General features: G+C 37.8%; 5 protein-coding genes across 9 annotated transcripts; 1 reads left to right on the top strand and 4 right to left on the bottom strand.

Moving 5' to 3' along the window:
* Nucleotides 1-362: 362 nt before the first annotated feature.
* LOC119988910 (ETHYLENE INSENSITIVE 3-like 1 protein) lies at nt 363-4,403 on the bottom strand. Of its 2 annotated transcripts, none has more exons than XM_038834157.1 (2): nt 4,271-4,403; nt 363-2,923 (listed from the first exon to the last, which is right to left on the bottom strand). In XM_038834157.1, the coding sequence occupies exon 2, from the start codon at nt 2,742-2,744 to the stop codon at nt 849-851; it is 1,896 nt and encodes a 631-aa protein (XP_038690085.1). In that variant the 5' UTR covers nt 2,745-2,923; nt 4,271-4,403; the 3' UTR covers nt 363-848. The 2 variants fall into 2 exon arrangements, with proteins under 2 accessions (XP_038690085.1, XP_038690086.1); XM_038834158.1 differs by lacking the exon at nt 4,271-4,403 and adding an exon at nt 3,747-3,927.
* A 975-nt stretch (nt 4,404-5,378) lies between these two features.
* Nucleotides 5,379-8,959, bottom strand: LOC119988159 (probable pectinesterase/pectinesterase inhibitor 25). Its single transcript, XM_038833097.1, has 3 exons — nt 8,259-8,959; nt 6,291-6,654; nt 5,379-6,196 (listed from the first exon to the last, which is right to left on the bottom strand). The coding sequence occupies exons 1-3, from the start codon at nt 8,904-8,906 to the stop codon at nt 5,496-5,498; spliced, it is 1,713 nt and encodes a 570-aa protein (XP_038689025.1). The 5' UTR covers nt 8,907-8,959; the 3' UTR covers nt 5,379-5,495.
* A 1,125-nt stretch (nt 8,960-10,084) lies between these two features.
* On the top strand, nt 10,085-13,288 carry LOC119989367 (protein NCA1). Of its 2 annotated transcripts, none has more exons than XM_038834842.1 (8): nt 10,085-10,165; nt 10,285-10,522; nt 10,621-10,855; nt 10,962-11,107; nt 11,705-11,792; nt 11,894-12,040; nt 12,804-12,953; nt 13,133-13,288. In XM_038834842.1, the coding sequence occupies exons 2-8, from the start codon at nt 10,287-10,289 to the stop codon at nt 13,184-13,186; spliced, it is 1,056 nt and encodes a 351-aa protein (XP_038690770.1). In that variant the 5' UTR covers nt 10,085-10,165; nt 10,285-10,286; the 3' UTR covers nt 13,187-13,288. The 2 variants fall into 2 exon arrangements, with proteins under 2 accessions (XP_038690770.1, XP_038690771.1); XM_038834843.1 differs by having other exon boundaries at nt 10,093-10,165; nt 10,256-10,522.
* Nucleotides 13,289-13,359: 71 nt separating this feature from the next.
* LOC119989368 (ABSCISIC ACID-INSENSITIVE 5-like protein 2) lies at nt 13,360-18,058 on the bottom strand. 2 transcript variants are annotated; one of them, XM_038834844.1, is made up of 4 exons: nt 17,911-18,058; nt 16,137-17,079; nt 15,947-16,018; nt 13,360-13,682 (listed from the first exon to the last, which is right to left on the bottom strand). In XM_038834844.1, exons 2-4 carry the CDS (start codon nt 16,947-16,949, stop codon nt 13,605-13,607), a joined length of 963 nt encoding a protein of 320 aa, XP_038690772.1. In that variant the 5' UTR covers nt 16,950-17,079; nt 17,911-18,058; the 3' UTR covers nt 13,360-13,604. The 2 variants fall into 2 exon arrangements, with proteins under 2 accessions (XP_038690772.1, XP_038690773.1); XM_038834845.1 differs by lacking the exon at nt 17,911-18,058 and adding an exon at nt 17,506-17,713.
* A 433-nt stretch (nt 18,059-18,491) lies between these two features.
* Nucleotides 18,492-22,672, bottom strand: LOC119989366 (type I inositol polyphosphate 5-phosphatase 10). 2 transcript variants are annotated; one of them, XM_038834841.1, is made up of 10 exons: nt 22,496-22,672; nt 22,233-22,296; nt 22,022-22,094; nt 21,173-21,257; nt 20,933-21,037; nt 20,169-20,703; nt 19,840-20,033; nt 19,620-19,728; nt 19,112-19,260; nt 18,492-19,032 (listed from the first exon to the last, which is right to left on the bottom strand). In XM_038834841.1, the coding sequence occupies exons 2-10, from the start codon at nt 22,263-22,265 to the stop codon at nt 18,873-18,875; spliced, it is 1,443 nt and encodes a 480-aa protein (XP_038690769.1). In that variant the 5' UTR covers nt 22,266-22,296; nt 22,496-22,672; the 3' UTR covers nt 18,492-18,872. The 2 variants fall into 2 exon arrangements, with proteins under 2 accessions (XP_038690769.1, XP_038690768.1); XM_038834840.1 differs by having other exon boundaries at nt 22,233-22,315; nt 22,496-22,671.
* Nucleotides 22,673-22,886: the final 214 nt, after the last annotated feature.

Below are 22,886 nucleotides of genomic sequence, written 5' to 3'. Positions count from 1 at the left end.
TAACTTATTGGGTTGAATGACAAAATAAATAATCTTAACATGACATTAGCATGGGAGGTTTTACATTCAAACCTTAGTTTTTACAATTTAAACCCTCTATTTGTTATTGCCTTAAGTATGAAAAGTAGTGTGTTTTTGTTGTTGCCCCGCATGAGGATCTTATATGAGAATAGTCATAATATTGAGCATCGTTTATTGTACACGTGTTTGGCCGTTAGATTCGTTTGTTGTGCAAGTGTCAAGCCATCATATTATCTAGCTCACACGTACAAGGAGAAGGGTTAGAATATGTATAAATAATGCAAAATGCCCTAACCTAAGAAGTTACTTTAATAAGTAAGCAACTTGAATGCAACAACATATATGAAACCACCACATAAATTTAGTGCATCTGTGTTTGCATATAAATATTACATGACTACAGGCCAAAGAAAACTCAGTTTGCATATAAACATTACATGACTACAAGCCAACGAAAACTCAGTTTCCATATAAACATTACATGACTACAAGCCAAAGAAAAGTTTGGCAACGGCAAGTTGCCCCTTCACAAGTGATCACCAGATATGGGGATTTTGAGGTCCAGCCCAATCCATGACTGCAGTGAAAGAGGTATACACGCTAAGATAAAAGTTGCAGAAGACAAGCCCAAAGTTCGCAAACACAAAATAACTACAAATACAAACATATAGAGAACAACTCATACTATGAGAACTACTAAGAAGCATTACTCATTTAGAGCAGTGACTGTAATTATGACTTTCTGAGGGGAAGGGTCTCTTCCCCTTCGTTTAGTGCCTTCAACCAATAAGAGAACTGATATGAAAGCCCTACTTCTTCCATCGAAGTTACCACATGGCCAGACCCTGCTTTGGGTGAGAGTCCACGATGCAATCAGTAGATCCGAAGCTAAAATGAGAGCCAAATCTGAAGTCAGACATACCATCAATGTAGTTGGTACCAAATGGAGAATCGAATGCCTTGCACTGCTCAAGCTGAATTTCAACTGATGGGAAAAAAGAGTCATCCAATGGCAGATTGGTTCCTTGAGATATGTTGCCACCCAATAAAACCCCTTGCCCATAGCTGCTATCAGCTGGATGAAGTTCAAATTTTGGTTGCTGATGTTGTAGTTCCTGCTGCTGTATCTGCTGTTGAGGTTCCTGCTGATGATATTGAAGTTGCCGCGGCTGCTGATCTGCACATCCTACAACATTGACACCCACAGGATCCATGCTCTTTTCCCGCTGAAGACTGGAATCATAGAAAGACATAAGCTCAGAAATCATTTTTTGTCCATCTTCTGGGAGCCCAAGTCCTGACATGTTGGAGGTCGTCTGATTGACCGGTGGCATAGTTGGCTTAGTTTGAGCAAAGGGTAAATTGAAAACTGCTGCTGTCTCATCAGTGACTTGGAAGTTGGACATTCCAACTTGTTGAGAAGAAATATCACGGAAAGTACAACGTAACTGGTGATTGTTTCTTGAAGTCCTGTCAAGAAATCCAAACCGATAGTCATTATATGGGCATTGCGGGTACTCACAGGTGTATATATTCTGATCCATCAATATCTGCTGCTCATCAGTTTGATGCTTCCTCTTATAATTGAAATCTGAGCTGTTCCCAACAAATTCTTCTTTAATTTGAGGAACAAATGGGGACATTATAACCCTATCTTTCTGCCCTGCTGCCCCCATACTCAAGAGACTAACATCATGCAGCTTGCACTCCTCCACTTCAGCTTTTTGTTCCTTATCTACTCCCTCAACATCATAATCACTCGTATCATCAGTGGCATAAGAACCACTCCCAACAGCAGACAGAGGCAGGCAGCTATTAGGATACAATTTTCTCAACAATGCTTCTTCTTGATTAATTATTGAAAGCCAAGTGGCGCTCTCCTTCGCAGTCATTTTATCCTGCAAACATTTAGATTGACGTACAAGTTTGTGGATTTTGGCAATGTCTGGGGACATATGCTTGATCACAGCAGAGAGAACACTCACTTTCCAAGATTTTTTCAAATCATGGGGTTTCTTGTACGGAGGAGGCCCCTGATCCTTTGGCAGACCTAACTGAGGCCACCATTCCTCCTTCCCGGTAGGCCACCATGGTGGGGTAACACCTTTCTCCAATGGGAAACGCCTCTGTGGTGGATCACAATGCTGCATTAAAGCTGAAAGAAGTGACCCAAGAGTGGTGTCTTGAAGCTCTTGCAAGGTGTGAGGCATGGATGCCTCTGTACTACAATCTCTATTTTTCAGAGGGATTGAATGATCTGCTTGATACTTGGCGATTGCAGCAGGGCCATTCCTATCAAACCTGACTTTTTCCTTCCACCAGGCTCGCAGATTATCGGAAGCTCCACCCACTGGCTTCCCCTTCTCAGGAATGATACCATACACAAATCCCTGAGCTTTGCATACCTCCATCATTTTCAGCATGTATTTGAGGATACCATCTTGTGCCCGTGACATCTTCTTTCTTCGGGCTTGTTCCTGCGATTGACGCTGCTTAGCACTATCAATCCCTTCCTTATTTTTGTTTTGTTCTTTGAGCCGCTTCAGGAGCATTCGATCTCTCCACATCCTCCTCTCAAGCTCATCAACATCCATGTCTTCATCACTATCATCCTGCTCAACCGCAATCACTGCTTCGCATTCTGCTGCCAACTCAACTTCCCTACTAGGGACTGAGACAAAATCAAGATTAGAGCAGAAACCCATGTCTTCAAAGATTCCCATGTGAAGCACACAAAAAAAAAGACCAATATGTGAAGAAGTCAGCAATCGAACCAAGTTCGATTCTTTATCAGTGTCTCAATTTATTATGATTTTCACAACAACTTGTAATGGCTCATTCAAATTAAAGAGGATTTCCAGTCTAAGATCCAGATGAATGAAAGTAATTAAAGACCGATCCCCTGCAAGGAGTAAGTTAAAGCAGCTGGTCAGATGAAGTGTTGTTAACCAGTTTAGCAAAAATATTATCCAAAAGTGCATCTAGTCATTAATTTGGTGCATTGAACCAAAGTAGGTCTAATTTGATGATAAAGAAATAAATTCAAAACCCGCATAAAATGCACAACCACGTGTCCTGATATCAACCATAACACAAGCATAATTACAAAGCACTGCTGGTCTCCTTTTCTTCATGGGAAAAGGTAACGTGTAGTTTCACCGTCGATAGCATCAGAATCAGTTACAAATGACGACAAATAAACTTGGATTCTTCCGACCTTGGAAACCACGATAAAAAATTCATCCCATAAAAGGGAAAATATCACTATAAACAGAAAACATGAACCTGAAAGGCTTCTCTTACAAATAGAGTAAAATTATGACATGAAAAATCAGACACAATAAAAGGATTTATTTTTAATTAAAAAAATTAATAGCTCAAAAAAAGGCTTTACAAGGTATTATTCATCAACAAATATGGCATAGGGAGAAAGCTAAGATCATTCTACTTTAATCACCTTCCTATACAAAGCAAATGGGAAGACAGTAATCAACTTATTGCTGCATTCATATACAGGTATATATGCATACGCATTGCTTTCCAGTTTACGATACAAAACAAGCTGGAATGCAAACGTCCATCCAATTTAGGCAAAGAAATTCAAAATTTGGACCACAGAATACCACAAGGAGGACACAACAGTTGAGACGTAACCAGATATCGAGCGTTTATTCAAGGAAATTTCAAGCATTAGCATACAAAAAGCCACTTAGGCACCTTTATACCTCGAATAATCCAGCGGCACAGCTGCAATAGGGAAAAAATAATAATTTTGATCCCTTAAGATTTTTGCTCACTCAAAAATTCTTGAGAATCTCCTATAAATGCTTAAATGGTTCTTTCCCTCGTTCATTCAAACTTCAAATCCGCTCACATGGCTGATATAGTGATATCCAAACCCTAAAGACCTATAATTGCAAGGAATTGGAAGGAATAAAAATTTCAGGGGATCCCAATCCACAAAACGAAATGACAACTTTAAAAGCAATTGCTACAATAAATTCGATAACAAATACAAGGCAACCTACTATAACCTATTAACCTGCAGTGAACAGTACCCACAAAATACAAGTTCAAAGCAAGATAAAAGATGAAGATGCTATTAAAGAATCAGTACTTTCAACACAAAGGTATACAATGATCCAAATACAGAGCAATCAAAAGGAATTTATGGCACATGATCCGGAAAACAACCGCTAGTAGTCAAAGGAGAACAAAAATAACTAAAACAAATGGAGGATGTACGTGCCTGACGATCGTGAATTCGTGCGTACTCCAGCGATTCCGCAGTAGAATTCGAGCTCAGATTATCTGTACCACTTTCTTTCAGTGTGTGAGAGAGAGAGAAGCTGATGCAGTCGACAATGGCAGAGGAGACAAAACAACGTGTTTCGTATGGGACTTTGGATGCTTTTATACAACCATGGTCAGGTTAATTTTTAACCGCGGTTAATCCGTGTGTGAGCGTTTCATGTCTGAGTAAAGGAAAGAGAGTACTTTTTCATGCATCAAGGTAGCTGTCTCTTGCTCCAACACACAAAAGATTATCAAATTAGGAATTAATTTGATTTTTTCCTGAATTAATTAATATTTCTCTGACACACAAAAGATGATCAATAAGGAATTAATTTGAGTTTTTAGAAATTATTTTTTCTAAATTAATTAATATTTCTGTGTATGAAAATATAAATGAATTGTCCAAATTGGTTTTGAAAATAATTAGGAGAAAAAGATAAAGGATTTTCTTAATAATATGGTGATTTATTAAGAATTTTCTATCATGCAATATAAAAGCTTAGGAAAATATCATATCAAGTTACCTAATATTATAATTTGGTCTCAAAAGTCTAAACTAAACATCCCACTTAGCATTTCTACAAATATGTGTTTTGGGTAACCGGCCCACCAGGCCCCACGTAAATATCCCCTGGGCTTAGGATGATAATGGGCTGATGAACCATCAAAATTCGATCAATTATGATAAGGATTCAAGTAGTTGGTATCCCAGTTCATTGTATAATGTATACACATAATTTCATGTCACGTGGGACATGTGAAGTTTACAAATTCACTTGGTAGTTATGATAGGGATCCCAGCAGCTGAAGTTAAGTTATCCCAAGTGTTAAGTTGTATGTATAGAATCTCATACCCATCATGTGGAGCTCACGAATTTACTTAGATAAAGTGCGTCTAACTTAGAAGCTAGAATAACTAGGATATCAACGGTTGAGATCTTTATCATTTTGGCTCACTTGGATGTTCGTTCTAACTTAACAATTGAGATAACTAAGATATCAACTACTACTGACATCTTTTTTATCATTTCGAACTTCAATAAAGCACTGCATGTGGAAAATTAAGCAGATAAACAGTTACCGATTAGTTTTATTGAATATGCAGAGTTTCAACAAATCATACAATTCCAAGAAAGAAAAAATTACACATCAACTGCAACTGACATAAGTTCATATATCTAGTACTGGAGTAATCCTCCTGAGAATGGTATGTCTATGTCAGTCAACCAAGTATCTGCCATTGTGAAATTATAGACAGTAAAATTCATAGCTTGTGAAGCATTCATCACAATGAAACCAGGCCATTGCACTCTACTGCTGGTGTTTGCACCAGGTCCATAGTTTTCAAACTCGCCATAATAAAGGGTATCGGTTCCAACCGTTCCATTCCACTCCAACCATCCAACCGGACTAATAAGGTCACCGATATACGATTGCATGAACACAGTCCTCGAGTACAGCTTCCATGGTCGACCCAAGTAATTCATAGTAGTGGAGTTCAAGTCCATTGCCAGGTCCGGCGCAGCTTGGATCGTGCAATTATGGATAGAGATTCCGGTGTTCTGATTGGGATCGCTACGTCCTTGCGCTGTGAACGCGTTTTTCTGGTTAGGCAATGGTTTTCTAGCGTACAAATTGCATTGCTGAAACACAGCAGCTGAGTTCCCGAATATGAAATCGACGGTTCCATAGATATCACATTCTCTGTAGAATTGCCTGAGGGAGTGTACATAAAGAGTGTCTTGGTAGCCCTCGAAACTGCATCGATAGAACGTGGAGAGGTCGGCATTGTTTCTTACTGCGACTGCTTGGTGCTTCTCAGGACCTGCTGTGTTCCTGAACGTAACGTCAACCGCGACAAATCGCTCTCCCGAAACAGCTTCACATCAAAACAAACATTACATCAGAGACAGCTTATAAAAGAGTTACAAGGTTTAGATATGAAGGAAATTAAGCAATGCTGCTGAACGTACCGAAAGTGGAAGAATTGAACGTCGTCCAGCCATCGATAACGTTATGGTTTCCGGTGATGACAGTACGATTAATACCATCTCCAATGAGCATTATGTTTTTCTTATTTTTAGGAACAATGACATACTCCTCATAATACCCTTCTGTTGCATAGATGACAAAGTAACCATCTTCAGGCTTTGTATTGTTTGGTGCAAAGGCAATGGCATCTCCAATTGTTGTGAAGTTTTCTGTTCCATTATAAGGACTTACTATCACAGCGTCCTGGACAATGATTCCATTGCTCTGTAATTCTCCAAGGATTCTTTCTGATCCTCTGTTACATTTCTTCCACTTATCGTTATGACAAGAAGTTTTTCTTAGAGCCTGCACAAATTCATGCCTATAATAATTAAAATGTAGTATCTTCACATATCCATAGATACTTTTTTCTCTCTATATTTTAAAACTAGAAATACATCAAGGAGTTAGCCCATCTAGTATGTTTACCACAACCGAACGATCCGATCCAATGTGCCCTTTGGACAGCTGGGTGTGCCGAAATTTGTGCCTCCAAGTTAGCGCACATCACCTTTATAACACTTAAGTCCGGGCCAAAACCTATACGCGCACATAAGCCCCTAGGTGGACAAGCCCAAGATGCGGGTACCACTGGAAAAATACCCAGAGGGTTCCGGACGTTGTACGCCCACACATATGAAATGCCTAACAACGAGATAACCAACTAGGCTATCGCCCCGTGTGCCACACAAATCTCCATACCTTGTATACATATATACTTTTATAGTCTTACATTTTATGGTGATATCATGATCAATAGTATGATGTGAAGAGTTGGGATAACTTTACAAGCAATCTTTAGGGTACGGTATGGGCATTGACCTAAGAACATGCAGCTACTACCACCAGCCCATGCCTCCATAACCAAACAAGTTGCATGTGCAGCATCACATCATGTTTATACGCGCTTACAGGTATGCGATGCATCATACGAATACGCCATCATTTTGCGTACATGTCATATATATATATATATATATATCAAACAAATTTGTGAATTTATATACTTTAATTTGTTCCTGTCTAAACAACTTGCACAAGATCTGCCTTCCCAAGGCATTTCGCTGTATCGCTTTCATGCAAATCCTCGAAATATGTGCAAGACCCCAACACCATAAACATTTAGATCTTACTACTTTGACTTTTCAACACTATAACATCAATGGCGAAAATGATACAGATCTCAGTTATCTCAGTGACTGAATTAAACGTACAAGATTCAAGTGAATTTGTAGACTCCACATGTCTCACATGATACACATAAAATCTTATGCGTACAACTCAATAACTGGGATAACTGAGATATCAATTGTTGACATCCTTATCATAAAGTGATTATTCATTATAAAAAAATCACTATAAAATTAGATCTTACTACTTTTGACTTTTCACACTCGCACACACATGCAAGACACTTACAAATGTACACAAATAAGATATTCACAGGATTCGAACCCTCACCCTAGGCAAAAATACATGAATAGTTAGTTAGCTGAGTTGACCACCAGTATTTGTTAGCTTGATATTAGTATCTTACCTCCTCTTTTAGAAAAATTATATGTATAGATTTAATCATTTAGATCCAAGTTTAACTTATGAGATTGACATTCTTTGAGCTGAAGTGAGAGTTACATATAATAAAAACACCCAATAATTAATTTTTTCAAAAAAAAAAAACTCAAAATATACATTTACTCTTCTCTCACATTTTTTAGATTCTTTATTTTAATAGATTTTACTATCACATAAAATCTAGTAACTAAAATACAAAAATGGTCCCAGAATATCCACCAAATATAGCCTAATTAGGTTAGATTTCGTAGTCTTGGACCTAATTAATTAATAAATCTGACATAATATTTAATGCTAATCTATGCAAAACAAAGTTTACTAAATAGTAAATACTATACCTTGATAAGACTTTCGAGCCGCTGACGAACCGGCCAGTTCGGTTTACCGGACCCACCGAACTTCCTCTTGTGCTTCTTCAAATTCCGGTCCAGAGAACGCGAAACCAACCCAAGCGACACACTATACAACCTGGTTGCATTCTTGAGCGGCTCACCCAATCCAGCCATGACCCCACTCTTGGCTTCAGCCAAGCCATCAAAGCAGGTCTGTTGGTTCGTCACGACTCCACTCAACAAACTCGTGATCTTCTCCACCAGCTCGTCGCTCAACAGCTCAGCCGACTTCAGCTCACTCGAAGTGGCTTCCAAGTAATCCACATTCAGCTCCGAGAGCTGGTAACAGTCGGCCAGAGCCGCGGCTTCTGGGTGGCTCAGCTTGGACTGATACTTGTCGTGGCTGAGGAGGTAGTTAATGGACTTGGACATCTTGTGGGCCTGCTTGATGCACTCTTTGATGGAGAACTTACCATAGTTGTATGGATCGGACGGTGAGGATCTGATAGTGGAGAGGATCGAACGGCATAGCTTGGGGTAGAGCGTGGACTTGCATGCATCGGATTGTGACTGCGAAGAAGTAGTTTTTGCCGAGAGAAAGAGGAGGGAGAGGAGGAGAAACAAGGCGGAGGAGGTGGTGGTGGACGTTCGCATTTTGGTTGACCTTTTGAGTTGGTATTGAGTACTCAGTGTGCATGAAGAGATGTGTTTATGTGTATATATATATACATGTGTGTGTTTGCGCGTATTGGAAGAGGTGTAGAGCAATTAGTGAGCTGTGGCCACTTGTGGGTTGTCGGTTAGGGAAATGAAGGGTGTTATTTAATACGTAGAATATTTGGGTGTTGTGAACATGCATGGTCAATGTAGTAGTGTGTGTAATATTTAGTAATAATAGTGATATATATATATATATATATGTATGTATATATATATAACCAAAGATGGATATTTGGTTACATGGAGATACCACCGACTTATTTTTCCATCTTTCTTGTTTCTCTTCTAACGAGGGAATGATAAAAATAAATCAAATGCTCAATCTTGGAACCTTCGTGATGTACAGCTACCATAAGATGAAAAAGTGCGTACTTAAGCAATTGTGTATTTATTTCAAGAAATGATCTCATCTCTTCCACTTGAATCCATGACTTATTGAAGGCGTGAAAGTGAATTAGCTCATTAGTTCTTGGGTATAAAACTCAATTACTCGTAAAAAATTTTTTTCGTGAAAAGGAAATATGAATTTTTTGCTTATATAAATTCCAGATACTTGAATTGCTCTATTCTCTTAAATACTTTGACAAATAAGAAAGTATTAATATGAGAAAATCGAACTTTAATCCTTAACTTGAAAGATTTGTGCCTCACTAGCCAATATTCATATATCTATTGGTGATTCGTTAAGATAAAACATCAATGGAACTAACCTGGAGAAAATGGGGTGCCATGAAACCTTGCCATTCCTAGCCAAATATATATACATATCTATGGTAAGCATTAAAGCATATACTATATAATATATTTAGTTACTTAAGTATGCTTATCTTGAACTTGAAGGTCTAATTTCATTAGTGTATTTTGTCATACATATTTTTGTGCGTAGTTTATTGTAGAAAGCACCAACCCAATATGGCAACTGAATGGAGTTTTAACATGTGGAAAGAAAATTATGGGAAAATGCATTTTCTGAATTTAGAGATATAAAGTGGGCTGGCCCACCCAACAGGCGGCCCGTGAGGTTCGTGGGCCGAGCCAGCCCACTCTTTTGAGATATCGACGGGTTTAGGGCCAAATTACACCTCTATACTTCGACAAATAAATACAACCGAAAAAAATGTTAAAAACCAGGGGAAAAAAACCCATAAAGAAATCGTTTCTCCTTCGGTGACGCAGAACTACCGATTCACAAGGTACTGATATTGTTCATCTCTGATGAATTTTGTGAGGTTTAATTTGTTTGAGGTCGAATTGTTAATGTTTAATTCCATGAATGATTTTAGCTGATTTTGATTTTGGTTCCTTCATGGAGGGATGACTCCGGTCTGTCCGTTCGTGAAAGCGTCGCGCCCGGATGACGCTGGCTCGCCGAGAAAATCCGGCGACACTGGAAAGATTTTGGAGGTGAAGAAAGAGGCAACCGTTGCGGCCAAGTGTCCGTTCGGTTATGATGCTCAGACATTCAAGCTAGGTCCGCTCAGTTGCATGATTTGTCAGGCTCTTCTCTTCGAAACTACCAAATGCGTGCCATGTTCTCATGTCTATTGCAGGTAAGAGGGCTTATGCTTGTATATTAGTTTGTTGATTGAGATTTGAGAATGTGTTTTTTTGATTGAATTTGGTTTTGGTGATGATTTATTGGTGCCAGAGCATGTGTATCGAGATTCAAACAATGTCCATTATGTGGAGCTGATATTGAAGGGACTGAAGCTGATACTCATCTTCAGAGTGTTGTTGATCGCTTTATTGAAGGTCATGCTAGAATCAAGAGGTCTCATATTGATGCAGAAAATGGGGAGGAAGCTGTTGAGGAGAACAAGAAAGTTATATACGAGGATGTTTCTATGGAGAGAGGTGCTTTCTTAGTGCAACAGGCCATGAGGGTAAGGTTTTGGTTGTTTATAATGCCAGCAGTGAAGAGTGAGTTTGTGTTTCTTTTTCCATTTCCTCATTGAATGTGTTAGCTGCGTCTTGGCTTGTTATGAATAGGCATTTCGTGCCCAGAATTTGGGCAGTGCCAAATCAAGACTCTCTCTCTGTGCTGAGGACATCCGAGGTCAGATAGAAAGAATGGGCAATGTATCAGAGTTGTGTTCACAGCTTGGAGCAGTTCTTGGTATGCTGGGTGACTGCTGGTTTGTCCTCTCTCTTTTCTTAGTCGTGATATAATGTTTTCCTTGGTATCTCATTATGTGGTGGATTTTTACTTCCTATTATTGATGCGTGGCTGCATATGATAAGAAAGATAACCTGCCGAGTAGAAATCACAAAGAAGTGTTCAAAAGACAATGACTGCAAGAAATAAGGTTCTCTGTTGAGCATGTAATTTGTCATTTCCATTTGTTGGCTACAAGTATTATCATTTTATGATGAAAGTATGGTGGCCTGGCAGGGATATAAAGTAGTTCTTCAGAAAATTGGTAAATTTAGATTATATTTTGTAATGGGAGGCACCCCCACAGTGGCTTGCTTTGATAAAATTTCTTCAACATCGAGGAAATATATTTGTCGCTAATGATGTCCATTGTCCATTGCCACATGATTATTGTAAGGACGAAGGTGGCCTTTCATATTTTCCCCTATGGGTGGCACCCCTTTGGGGCCTTTCCATAATATAGTTCTTGAACATTCACAATTCACAAACAAACTATTCTTTTTGATAAATGTTGAAAAGACTTATACTTCCTTAATTTCTACCAAAGTAGTAAATTTGCAAGGTAAATTGTTTGCAGTCGTTCGATGGGAGATGCTGGTTCTGCAATCACTTATTTTGATGAGAGTGTTGAATTCCTTTCAAAATTGCCAATGGATGACTCAGAGGTATTGGAATGGAACTTTATTTTTTTGATAAAACAAATTTAAATCTAAAATTTTGGTAGTACATGGCTACATACTTATATATGGGAAAATTTTCTCCACAGATCACACATACACTTTCAGTTTCTCTCAATAAAGTGGGTGATCTCAAATATTATGAGGAAGACCTGGAAGCTGCTAGATCCTATTATTTTCGATCTTTGAATGTTCGACGGGAGGCCATGGAACATCATCCGAATGTTCCGTCACAGGTGTGAAGGAATTTTTCCCTGTTTATCTTTGTCTTTAGTCTCTCTTATTCTTATTTATTATCTGCGAGTTCATGGTATGAAGCTGAAGCATGTATAAAAGTCAATAAATGCTTCAAAGATTTATTATCGTGTAATCCAAGAGGTAGGCTAACCAGAAAGGTTCATCCATAGGTGTTTGAAATTTCAGAAAAGGGAAATGAATCAGAAACAGAGAGTCATGAAACACAGTGGCCCAAATGCCATGTTAGGCTTGTGAATTGAAATCCATGCTGCATCAGAAGCTGTAGTGTGCTTTCTTTTGGATTCGTTTATATTGTAAGGAATTGCATCAAACACAGTACATCTACCCCTATAATTTGGTTGTAAAAGGATTCGTTCAGAAGCAACTTTGATATGCAGATGCGAAAATGGTAATATGTTAGTCATCTGGTTATGGGAGAGGTTTTGTGTTGAAAATAAATTGATTACTTGGAAATTATGGATTTAAATAATTTGTCATTCCAATTATCTATTCAAAATACTTTTTATTGTGAAGTTCTTTGGTACTTGCTCCAAGATGTTAAGTTGGACATCGTTCCTATGATGATTCTTATATTTTGATTACTTTGACTGTATACATGTATGTTTAATTTTTCCATATTTACATTAAAATGCTTGCAATATGATGTAATAATGAAAGTTTTCAATGTATGGTAAGAGAAAGCACTATATAGTTGACTGGTGCAGCTTCAACTTTGTTTAACTTTGAACCTTATGACTACAGTGTATAGATGTGGCCACTTCCCTGGCAAAAGTTGCAGACGTTGACAGGAATCTTGGTAATGAGGATGCGGCAATTGATGGATTCCGAGAGGCAATTAAGTTGTTGAAAGCTTTGAAACTAAAACCTGAAGAAGCCGCTCTTGAGGATCGGGTATGATTGCTTACTTTATACATATGTTGTATTCTGTTCACCCTTGGGTTCTGCCTGTTATATTCTCTTTGTTTTATCCAAAAACCAAAGGCATGTGTTACTGGTTTGTATTCTGTAGTTGACATTTTGTTGCTCTTTGTATGATGAAAACTAATATCACCTCTGGTTTCTATTTGCAGCGTCTTTCAGTGCTGGAATTCCTTAACAATCAACTTGCAGAGGGAACAACCTGATTCATCTCTTCATTGACAAGTCTCCTTTTATAGTGATGTATCGTTAAGGGAAAATAAAACAACTTTGCTTTGTATATATCTGATCTCAGCTTTCTCCCTTTATACCTAGATGTTTTGGAGATGACTTTTTTCGCCCTTATTTACTCAGCGAAATTTTCGCTGAACATATGATCTCTAGATCGCACGGGATCTCTAGGTTCTCTAGGTTGTACCCGTGCGACTCAAACCGCTGGTTGATGTAACTAGTACATAAAATTACATCACTTCCAGGGATGTTTCTATATCAAATAGATACAAGCAGAAAGCAAACTGTCAGCAGCAAAAGCAAACGACAGATGCTCCTTCATAGGAGAAACTAAAGAGGACTGACTGGGAAGGGAATTTCATATCTACAAAACTTTTTTTGGACTGGCAAGTGCTAGAATGGGGCTGATGCAGTCCTGCGAAGTTGATACTTGGGCTCTGGAGGTGACCTTGGCAACAACTTCTCCATCTCCTGCAAGTTCAAAACCAATAATAAAATCATATCCAAGATTAAGGAAAATCCAGTTGTTGAATACATCAGAATCACGTAAGATTCGAATTTCTAGGCCAGATTAGGACCTCCTACGGCCTTTAACTCTAGGATGTTTTCAATGAATCATGACAACAATAACGTAATCAAAAGCCAAGATGGGGTGACTCGTGTAGGCAAAAGAAGTGACATATGCATCATCCTGTTATGCGTAAAGATCCTCGCCATTATCATGACTGCAGAAAGTTCAGAACCTCTCATCTTTTTCTCCTGAATCTAATCTATCTTTGTTTATATAAACAATAGTTGGAGAAAAAACACCTCCTCCTCTTTCTAAACCTGTTCTTTGCACATTTTTACCTTAATGGGGTGTCCACAACTGAATGAGCAATATGAAGTATTCAAGGAATAAAAGTTGTGAAATAAAAATCTGTAATTGTTAAAATGAAGGGAGCAGCCTGTAATCGAGCACAAATAAGCATATACCAAATACGTAACTTCATAGACTTAACAACAGAGCAAAGACACTATGAGTAATGGGACAAGGTGAAATCAAGGAACGCTGAAGGGAAAATTTAAAACGAAAATAAAAGAACAAGGTTTCAAGGAGACAAGGACTAAATGCCAAACATAAGGATTAAGTAAGATTTCATCACTATTAATGGAAATCTCTTCCATTAAACCCTCAGTAAAGGTACCTAGTGTAGATTTTGGGCATCTAAAATAATATATTTCCCACAAGACCTATTCTATGATAATTATTGGAAAAAAATAAGCATTTGTCAAAACTAGGATCTGTTTTTGGGTTGTCTGAGTAATTTTTTATAAGTTTGAATAGCAATTATGTGCATTAAAAGGGCAAGGGAGAGAAAAAACAAGGAAAAATAAAATTGAGGAACAAATGAACAAGAAACTTAGAAGAAGACGACAGTGATGTAAAGATTCGAGAAAAGCTCCAGAGCATATGGAGAGAACGAAAGAGATAGAGAAAGCCAAAGCTGTCTACTAGCTGCATAAGCCGAGTGCAAGAAGTTATCGGTGATTCTAACTAACAACCCTGGTACAGGTGCAAATGTCTGATCCTTATGAGGGATTTAAATGCTGGTACTTTTCTTTTTGAAGAAAAACAAATTGAGAAAGGTGAAAGAAATTGGCAAGTACCTCAAATTGCAACCCATAGCTTCTATATTGAAAATAATATTCCCATTCACTATCCCATTTCTCCTCAGAGAACTTACTCACACAAAAAATCCCAGTCGCTCAAAAAACTTTCGTACCCTTTTGACCATGAATACCCTAACACACAAGTCCAAGATCCCTTCTTCTACATCCCAAACCCATTCCCATGTTGTCCTGCAATAATATTTCTCCTTCAAATAGGGAAGTCATGTCTACCTGCCAATTGTAGCCATAAATTAGTAAAAACATGTTTACCTCCCAATCCATATTCTACTTTATGAAAACCTATTCTCTATTGCGATGCTCCATCAAAAACCCTAACGTTGTCATTCAACAAACCATCATTGTGACCATTCAAAAGAATCAAGAATTGAACCTTCAAGGGATCCAGGCTGCTTGTATCTTGCCAAATTTAACTATGTTTACATGACCCACGACAAAACACACAAAAAGAAAGCCAACCCTCCATTCTTTGGCATACTTTTCCAGAACACCCAAGCCATGTTTTGCTGTTCTCCTTTGAGTTCTCTCCAGTGTAAGCCAAGAAAAAGTGTTTTCCCTAATTATCCTTTTATACTTGGGTGGTAGCTGTTAGTATTTTTGTTAATGAATTCATTTCCCATTTAAAAATATGGATTACAAAAAAAAATTCTCAAGATTTAATTCCTTTTCTAGTTCTCTAATCTCTACCTAGCAGAAGAAAAGAAGGCAATCTTCAGCACCGTCATTCCTTCAACCTCATGAATCTACCTATCTATTTCATGGTCTCAATACAAAGGACAGTCATATCAAAATTATAAATGAGTTCAATAAATTTTACTTGTCTGACCATCCTGTTCAAAGATTTATACTAAAGTATATCATACATTAGAAAGCACATGACAATATATTGGTTCATGTTGATTTCCTGAAAACCTATTTGAGCCATTTTTATGCATTTCAAATGTCTTCATCGAATCATAGATAAAGGAAACACGATTCTATTCTCTAAGTTGCAAGGTGCTCTATAAAATCTTAGAAAGGAAGTTTACAAAAATGAGATCTAAAAAACAAAGTTTAAAGCAAACCTTAAGTTTCCTGAGTCTTTCATTTTCCTCTTCAAGATGTGAAACTTTGTTCTCCAATTCATTCGTGTAAGCCTATTCATTTGATGCATTCATTATGGAAAATACTAAGAAAATAAGAATAACACGACAAAAAAGGACAGGACTGCGATAACATGCTTTACTTTGAATGAACAAAAGGATTCAAATATACCTGCTTCCTTGCACGGGAACGAGCAGCGGATTCCCGATTCTTTATCATCCTCTTCTGCCTCCTTTCAACAGTTTTCTCAACCATAGCCTCTGGAGTGCCTCTTTTCCGGCCAGCTGCTTGTGCATCTGACAATGTTCCCATCAAAGGTGAAGACAATGCCACCTGGTTCTCTGCGTAAGTAACATCCAAAATGGCACCAGCTCCCACAGGCAATGGATGTGGTATGGGTTGACTAGGCATATAAACACCAATCATGCTTTGTTGACATTGTTGTGGATGTTGGTATTGTGGATGTGGGTACTGCAGCCACTGACCTTGTTGTGGGAACTGTTGTGGATCAGATCCAACAATGGGACAACCACCCTTCTTATCCAAAGATGCCTCAGCTACAATTCCCGCTTTTACCAAGAAATCCTCCAAAGTCATCTCTCCCAAAGTAGGCTGCCTTTCTGGAGACTTCTTTTCCCTGTTATTCTTGGTCTGTTGAATGTCTCTCCAGACCTCATCAACCGTCTTTTTGCTCAGAGCACTAGTCAATGATAGGCTTGCCTGACGCTGCAGAGCATTTTGATTGGCCAAAGTGGGATCCTCGATTTCTCGACCCATAGATTGATGAGCCTCGGCAGCAAATACATTCTTCAGAAGTTCATCAAGATTCATACTGCTCAGCGGCTTCCCCAAGTCACCCAATTGATTCTGAACCTCATCAAGAGTAAGACTATACATCGAGTTTTGACTCGCCAATGGCTGAAACTGAGACTGTTTACCATTGCTACCTCCATCACCTTGAGACCCTATTGTTTGCATCCTCATTCAACAACCATTACCTCCACCAGTCATTGCCAATCCCAACCTTAGACCCTCCAGGACAATAGATGAAGTAACCCAAAGTCAATCCTAAATCACTTCAACTAGGTGTAGTAGCTCATAACAAAGTCAAAACCTGGAAATACACAATCAAAACCAAACCTCAATAAACATTCAAATTCTTATTAGTTCAAACAATCTAATTGAGCAAAGAATTTAGAAGATCAAGAATTAGGGGTGAAAAAGTTCTAATATTTCCCATGCAACATATCATTAAGAAAACACAAGGGTCCAACTTGAAGAATATGTAAAACCCTGTACCTGTACTCAAATTGACAGACGGCAGAATATATAAAATAAAACACAAAACAAAATAAGTGAGCTAATAACTCCATTTTCTAGATTCTTACACATAGAATAGTTGAAATCCACAAAGAGACAAGAATAAGCTCCCAAACCCAGAGCAAAGGAAGTTAACAAAAACCCAATTGATAAATCACACACGCAATCCATCAGAATTCGAATATACACAAACAATTCCCAAAAGAAGGCATGATTTTACCTCCGCATGTTCAGAGCCAGAAACAAAACTAAATGTATATTCATAACACAAGACGTTAACCGCGATTCAATTTCAACCTCGCGCATGCAAATACAAAGAAGAGCGTTACAGCCTCCACTGACCAAACCCGTTCACCCAAAACCCGAATCCAAAATGATCTCCATATCCCCACACGAATACACGATCACATAAAATCTACGAAAGCAACAACAAACTTTTCCAGGGAAAAAAATAAACGCCACAAATTGAAGCAAAATCAGAACTTCCAGAAGACCAAACTCCCTATTGAGCCAGAAAACTCAAATGCAAGAGCACAAAAAAATTTGATTACCACAGATGAGAGAAGAGTGAGGTGCATGGGGATTGTAAGGGAAAGAGAGAGAATTTTGATGAATGAGTGCTTACTCTGAACGTGATCTGACTGTGTGAAAAATGTAGTAGTTGTTGCAGAGATTTGGGTTTTTGATCAGAGATTTATCAACGGATTCAGAGCTAGAATTCAATGGTGATATTGTAAACTTCCCAGCGAGGCAGCGACGAAGGAATGCCCAAACAAAACAACTTCAAATTTTTGATATTAAAAAAAATAAAAAAACCAAAAGTGTTTAATTTAATTGGCTCTTCTTTTTATTTTATTTCTACAATTGGAAAATTATGGCGTGAGCGTGGCATCACCTAGTAATTATGAGCCCTCAGTCCACATTTAGAATGGGCCGGTATAGCCCATCAAACGAAATGGTCCAGTATACACATGCGCAGCTGGATTGGGCCGGCTAGCAGTAGCTGTAAAACGGTGTCGTTTTAATTAAGATTCTTGATTTTTGAATTTTTTTAGAGAAAGTCAAGTAATATATTCATATTAAGAGATTGCATATTAATCTTGTGTTTTTTTACCAACTTTTATTGCATAGAAATACATGACCAGGAAAAAAAGTGAGCTAACTCACACATATGCATATGTATAATTGTGTACAATATCATACATAAAAAACAAACCTTATTAAAAGTGATCTTACTCCTCCAGAAGAGTATGTACATATTACAACAAACCAATAGATATAAACGGCAAACAAAAAAGAAATCACTTCTGCCATGCTTTGGTTATGAGAGGTGAATTATGGGTAGCCCACCCCCCACATTTTTTTGGGTTAAGGTTGAAAAATTGATGATTATGATTACATGTTGTTAATGCATTGGCATCATGTAATGAATTGAAGAAAAACAAATTCTAGCAAATTCCATAAACTAGTTTCCAGAGATCAGTGAGCGATTAAGTGGTCAGAAAATCCAGCAGTATATCAGCATCTGTAACTTCTAATCATGGCAGTATATGTCAGAGGTAGAAGCTGGTCTTGCTATATCACCTGTCATAAGAGCTCTGATAAATCCCTTCTTTGATCAGTGCTGGTAATCTCAACATTAATCCAAAATGTTGCACACACAGGCCTATGGTCGGAATGCCTGGACTCCCCACGAACGTATGAGAGTTGTCGAATCCCGTTGCCATGCCAAAGAATTCTATCACACCTGTGACTCTAAAATAATTCAGAACTTGTGTGCATTGATTGTTTTGTTAAGCGCGGAAATAAGTTGATTCTGTACATACCAAGCTGGAGTTCTTCGTTTGTTTCTTCTTTCGACTGTCTCTCCGAAATAAGTGTCTGAGTTGTAGGAGTATTTGTATGTGGGTGCAAAGTAGATCTTCCCTTCATTCCATCCATTGAAAACTCGCCCTGCGCTCCTCTCGATCTTTAGCTGTCAAAAGAATCAGCAAATAAAATCTTTCTGCATCAGTACAATCGAAATACCACAGAAAATAAGTAAATGTAAAATCATGCCTTCTCTTTTTCTAAAAGAAGTGTAAGGTAATATTTACTGTCTGATATTATGACACTATTGTTATACCGGGATGAACAGAAGTAATGGAGTCAGGGATCATCGATGTCGTAGTAACCCCAACTTCATTGCTTCTCTTCAGTGAAATTCATGTTATTCAAAAGCAACAAGATTGTGAAAAAAAGAAGAAGGAAGGTTCCTCATTCTCGTACTCTCGTATGGAGCAATTGATTCAATCAAGTAAAGTTTCCATTCTTAATCAGGGTTAAAGAGACCACCTGATCTTTGTCAAAAAGCTTATCCCATTGGTACTTCTCCAGAAGCTTTAGAGTCTCCGAATAGCTCAAACTTATCCGGTAGTTCAAATCCCCTAACCATATGACTCGACTGAGGCCATATTTTACAAGAGAAAATCAAATCAGTAACAGATAGTAAATAAAATTTTAGGGAAAAAAAAAACACTAGTCAAGTTCTTGTCCAACAATCATAGATGCTCACTCATGTTCACGAATCTTGTCAGGCACCCAACCATAAGCTGTTCTGCAGATTCTTGGAAATTGTGTATTTTTAAGTATCTCTATGACATCCAAATTTCTCCTCAGCTCATCTCCCTCTTTCTCTCCTGATGCTAAGTGACTGCATACAAAGCAAAAGCTCGTCCGGTGGATCAACATGCTAACTGATACACAACCCTGAAAATGCAGAGTGCACATCATCATAGTATAACGAGAAAGGCATAAGATTCTATAAGTCTATAACTATCCAAAAATACAAGGGCTTGATGTAAATGAACGTCATATGTATTGCATAATGAATATCTGAACTACCTTATTCCCGAGCCAGCCCAAAATACCACGACCAATGCAGGAAACTCTTAAGTGGCTTACATGTTGAACAAGCTCCTTCCTCATCCAGACAGTAATAAATATTCCAACCATTTGCTTGCCCACTATGAGGCTATACTTCATCTGGTTGGTCCTGCAAGCAGAGGGAATTTCTGAACTTATATAGGTGCTAGGTGTATCATCATCATCATCTGAAGACAAGTCGCTTTCACTTATATTTGACTGTTGACACCGAAAGCAGAAGTCCTTGCTATTCTTCCTCTCCAATTCCGAAGTGCAATTGCAACTTTTCAACTTCCTTTTACTCTCTGTCCTGAAAGTCTTACAGACCTTCCTAAGTGAAGGCTTTTGGAAGAACAGTGGGCCACCGAGAGCGGAAGGAGATTTTGATCCTCTTGAAGGCACTCTGAGAGATTTGTTAAGTGTCTGATTGATTAAGCCAAGCCATTTTGCTGCTGGCTCGCTATCTTCTGCAACTAACACATTTCCAGCATTTAACGGGACAATTTCCTGAAAACTGAGTTTTGTAGCAACAAATAATTTAGTGTTACTACTTGATATGAAATCACCTTATCAAAACCTTCACATGTCAATTCTTTCAAAAATGACCTCAACAGACCAGTTGGCAACTATGAAAATGTTCATCATCAATTAGAAATCTTTATTAGCTATTAACAAAATTTTGACAAGAATATGAACTCAACACATCGGTTGGCAACTTGGGAGTAGAGAGCGAGAGAGAGTACCCTAAAACATATATGTCTGACTGATTGTCGATTGGAAGGAAATCATCTGAATTTAGGATAAGGTCGGGAGACTTCCCTCCCACATTCCAAGTTGCCACAAAAACTCTACAAAAAACCAAGAAATTGCAAGGTAGATTTAGGAATCGGGATGTTTTAGCCCATGGATGCATTTGCGTTAGAGTGAGCAAGATTACAGAAACCAAGAAATTTGAGAAAAGAAAATAGGTCTTCTCAGTTTACTTTAACGACTGGATATTTCCACTTTGCATTGAACCACCTACAGGGCTCGATATTAGAGACACGAAATCTGAATCAGAGTGCGGTTCTGCAAAACAAGCAGGGAAATTTGATGAGTGAAAAAGAAAAGAAACACAAAAGATAAAATTAATGAAGGCCATCCAGTATCACCAAAACCTTGCTTAGAAGACCACCTATGACAGTTGAGATAACCAGTGACTTCCATGTCCCCTCATTTCATTTTTTCACGATATTTATAGGAATAATTTATGATCGAAAGAGAAATAGAGAAGCAAATATAAATAAAGGAAAAAAAAATATATCAATGTTGGCATTGTCCTGAGCGAAAGAGAGAGGCAGAGAGAGAGATGAATATGCCAGTCTTGCTTCTGAAAAAAGTTTGAAGGAATGAATATATTCTTTTAGAACAATTTGCAACAATGTTCTCCCTTTATCTTTCACCCCATTTTACACGATTTCGCCTGTTCAACCTATCAGCTTCAAATTTCGGACAATTTCTCAACAAAGAGATTGTCTAATAACAAAATTCATGACTAGAAAGGGAAATGGAATCGAGCTTTCATCAAAGAAAGCAAGGGATATGCATATATATTATCTCTAAATAGACCGAATAATTCAATTGTTGAACCTTATCGCACAATTCCAGCAACAACAACAACAAATCTTCAAAAACAGCTCTCACACAACCCTTTACATATATCAGATGCCTTTTCTTCTTCACAACTTTTGAAGAGGATAAAGAGCAAATCTTGATTTCAAATAAATTGTAAAGGAAGAAGCAATGATCTGATAAGTTATTCCTTTGAATCCCAAAATTTCCATAATACTCACCTGGTATTTCATCTGAACCTGTATCCATTTTCTTTGCATTTCTCTCAATTGTGAAGATCCTCCTAATGAATGACTGAAAATTTTTCACACAAAAAAGAAAAGGCATTCAAATGATTAAACAATTTTAAAGGTTATTTCTCATTCAGCCATTCCTGGTTATTGAAGAGAAAATGGGGAAAAGAAAATAATTGAAACAAATAAATGGGATTACCTTCTTTTTCTGGTCTTGAATCCCTAAAGCCATGTCAAAAACTGCAGTGATTTCATCAATGTTGCTTCCCCAAAATCACACGCCTTGTTAGATTGAAACAGATAAAGAGAGAGAGACCAAATCAACAGAAGAAAAAGAAATCAATCAAATTCAAACCTAATAACAGACCCAGCAATGTCAATGAATCTAAACAACAATATCAATGCCACGCAGACAGTGAGACACCCAATCAGATACAAATTGAATGACAAAGAAGATATTACCAGATCACAGAATCACATCAACAAGGAAGAAAATCCGGACGTGGGCAAACAAACAAGGAATTAAAGATGCTGACGGCCCCAAACTGGGTTTTATCGGGGAAGTCAACTTGTTTATATAATCTATGAAGAAGAAGAAACCCACATAATAGAAATGGAAAATAAAACAAATAATAATAATAATAAAAAAAAAATGTGACAGAGACAGCATAATAAAAAAGAAGCTTAATATTCTATGTCCCCTCTTCCATAACTGAGGAAAACACCCTGTATGGTCAGCTGAAAACGAGGCCTGCAATTTTCTCTTCCAAAAAAAAAGTACAATTTGTAGCTTTGTAATGATTAATTATTGACTGAATATAAAACAATATATTTTGAGCGAGCAAAAATTGAA

This window comes from Tripterygium wilfordii, chromosome 21 (genome assembly GCF_013401445.1).
Source record: "Tripterygium wilfordii isolate XIE 37 chromosome 21, ASM1340144v1, whole genome shotgun sequence".
NCBI classification, from domain to species: Eukaryota; Viridiplantae; Streptophyta; class Magnoliopsida; order Celastrales; family Celastraceae; genus Tripterygium; species Tripterygium wilfordii.
The sequence above is the reverse complement of the archived record's forward strand: the minus strand, read 5'-3'. Positions and strand labels throughout refer to the sequence as shown.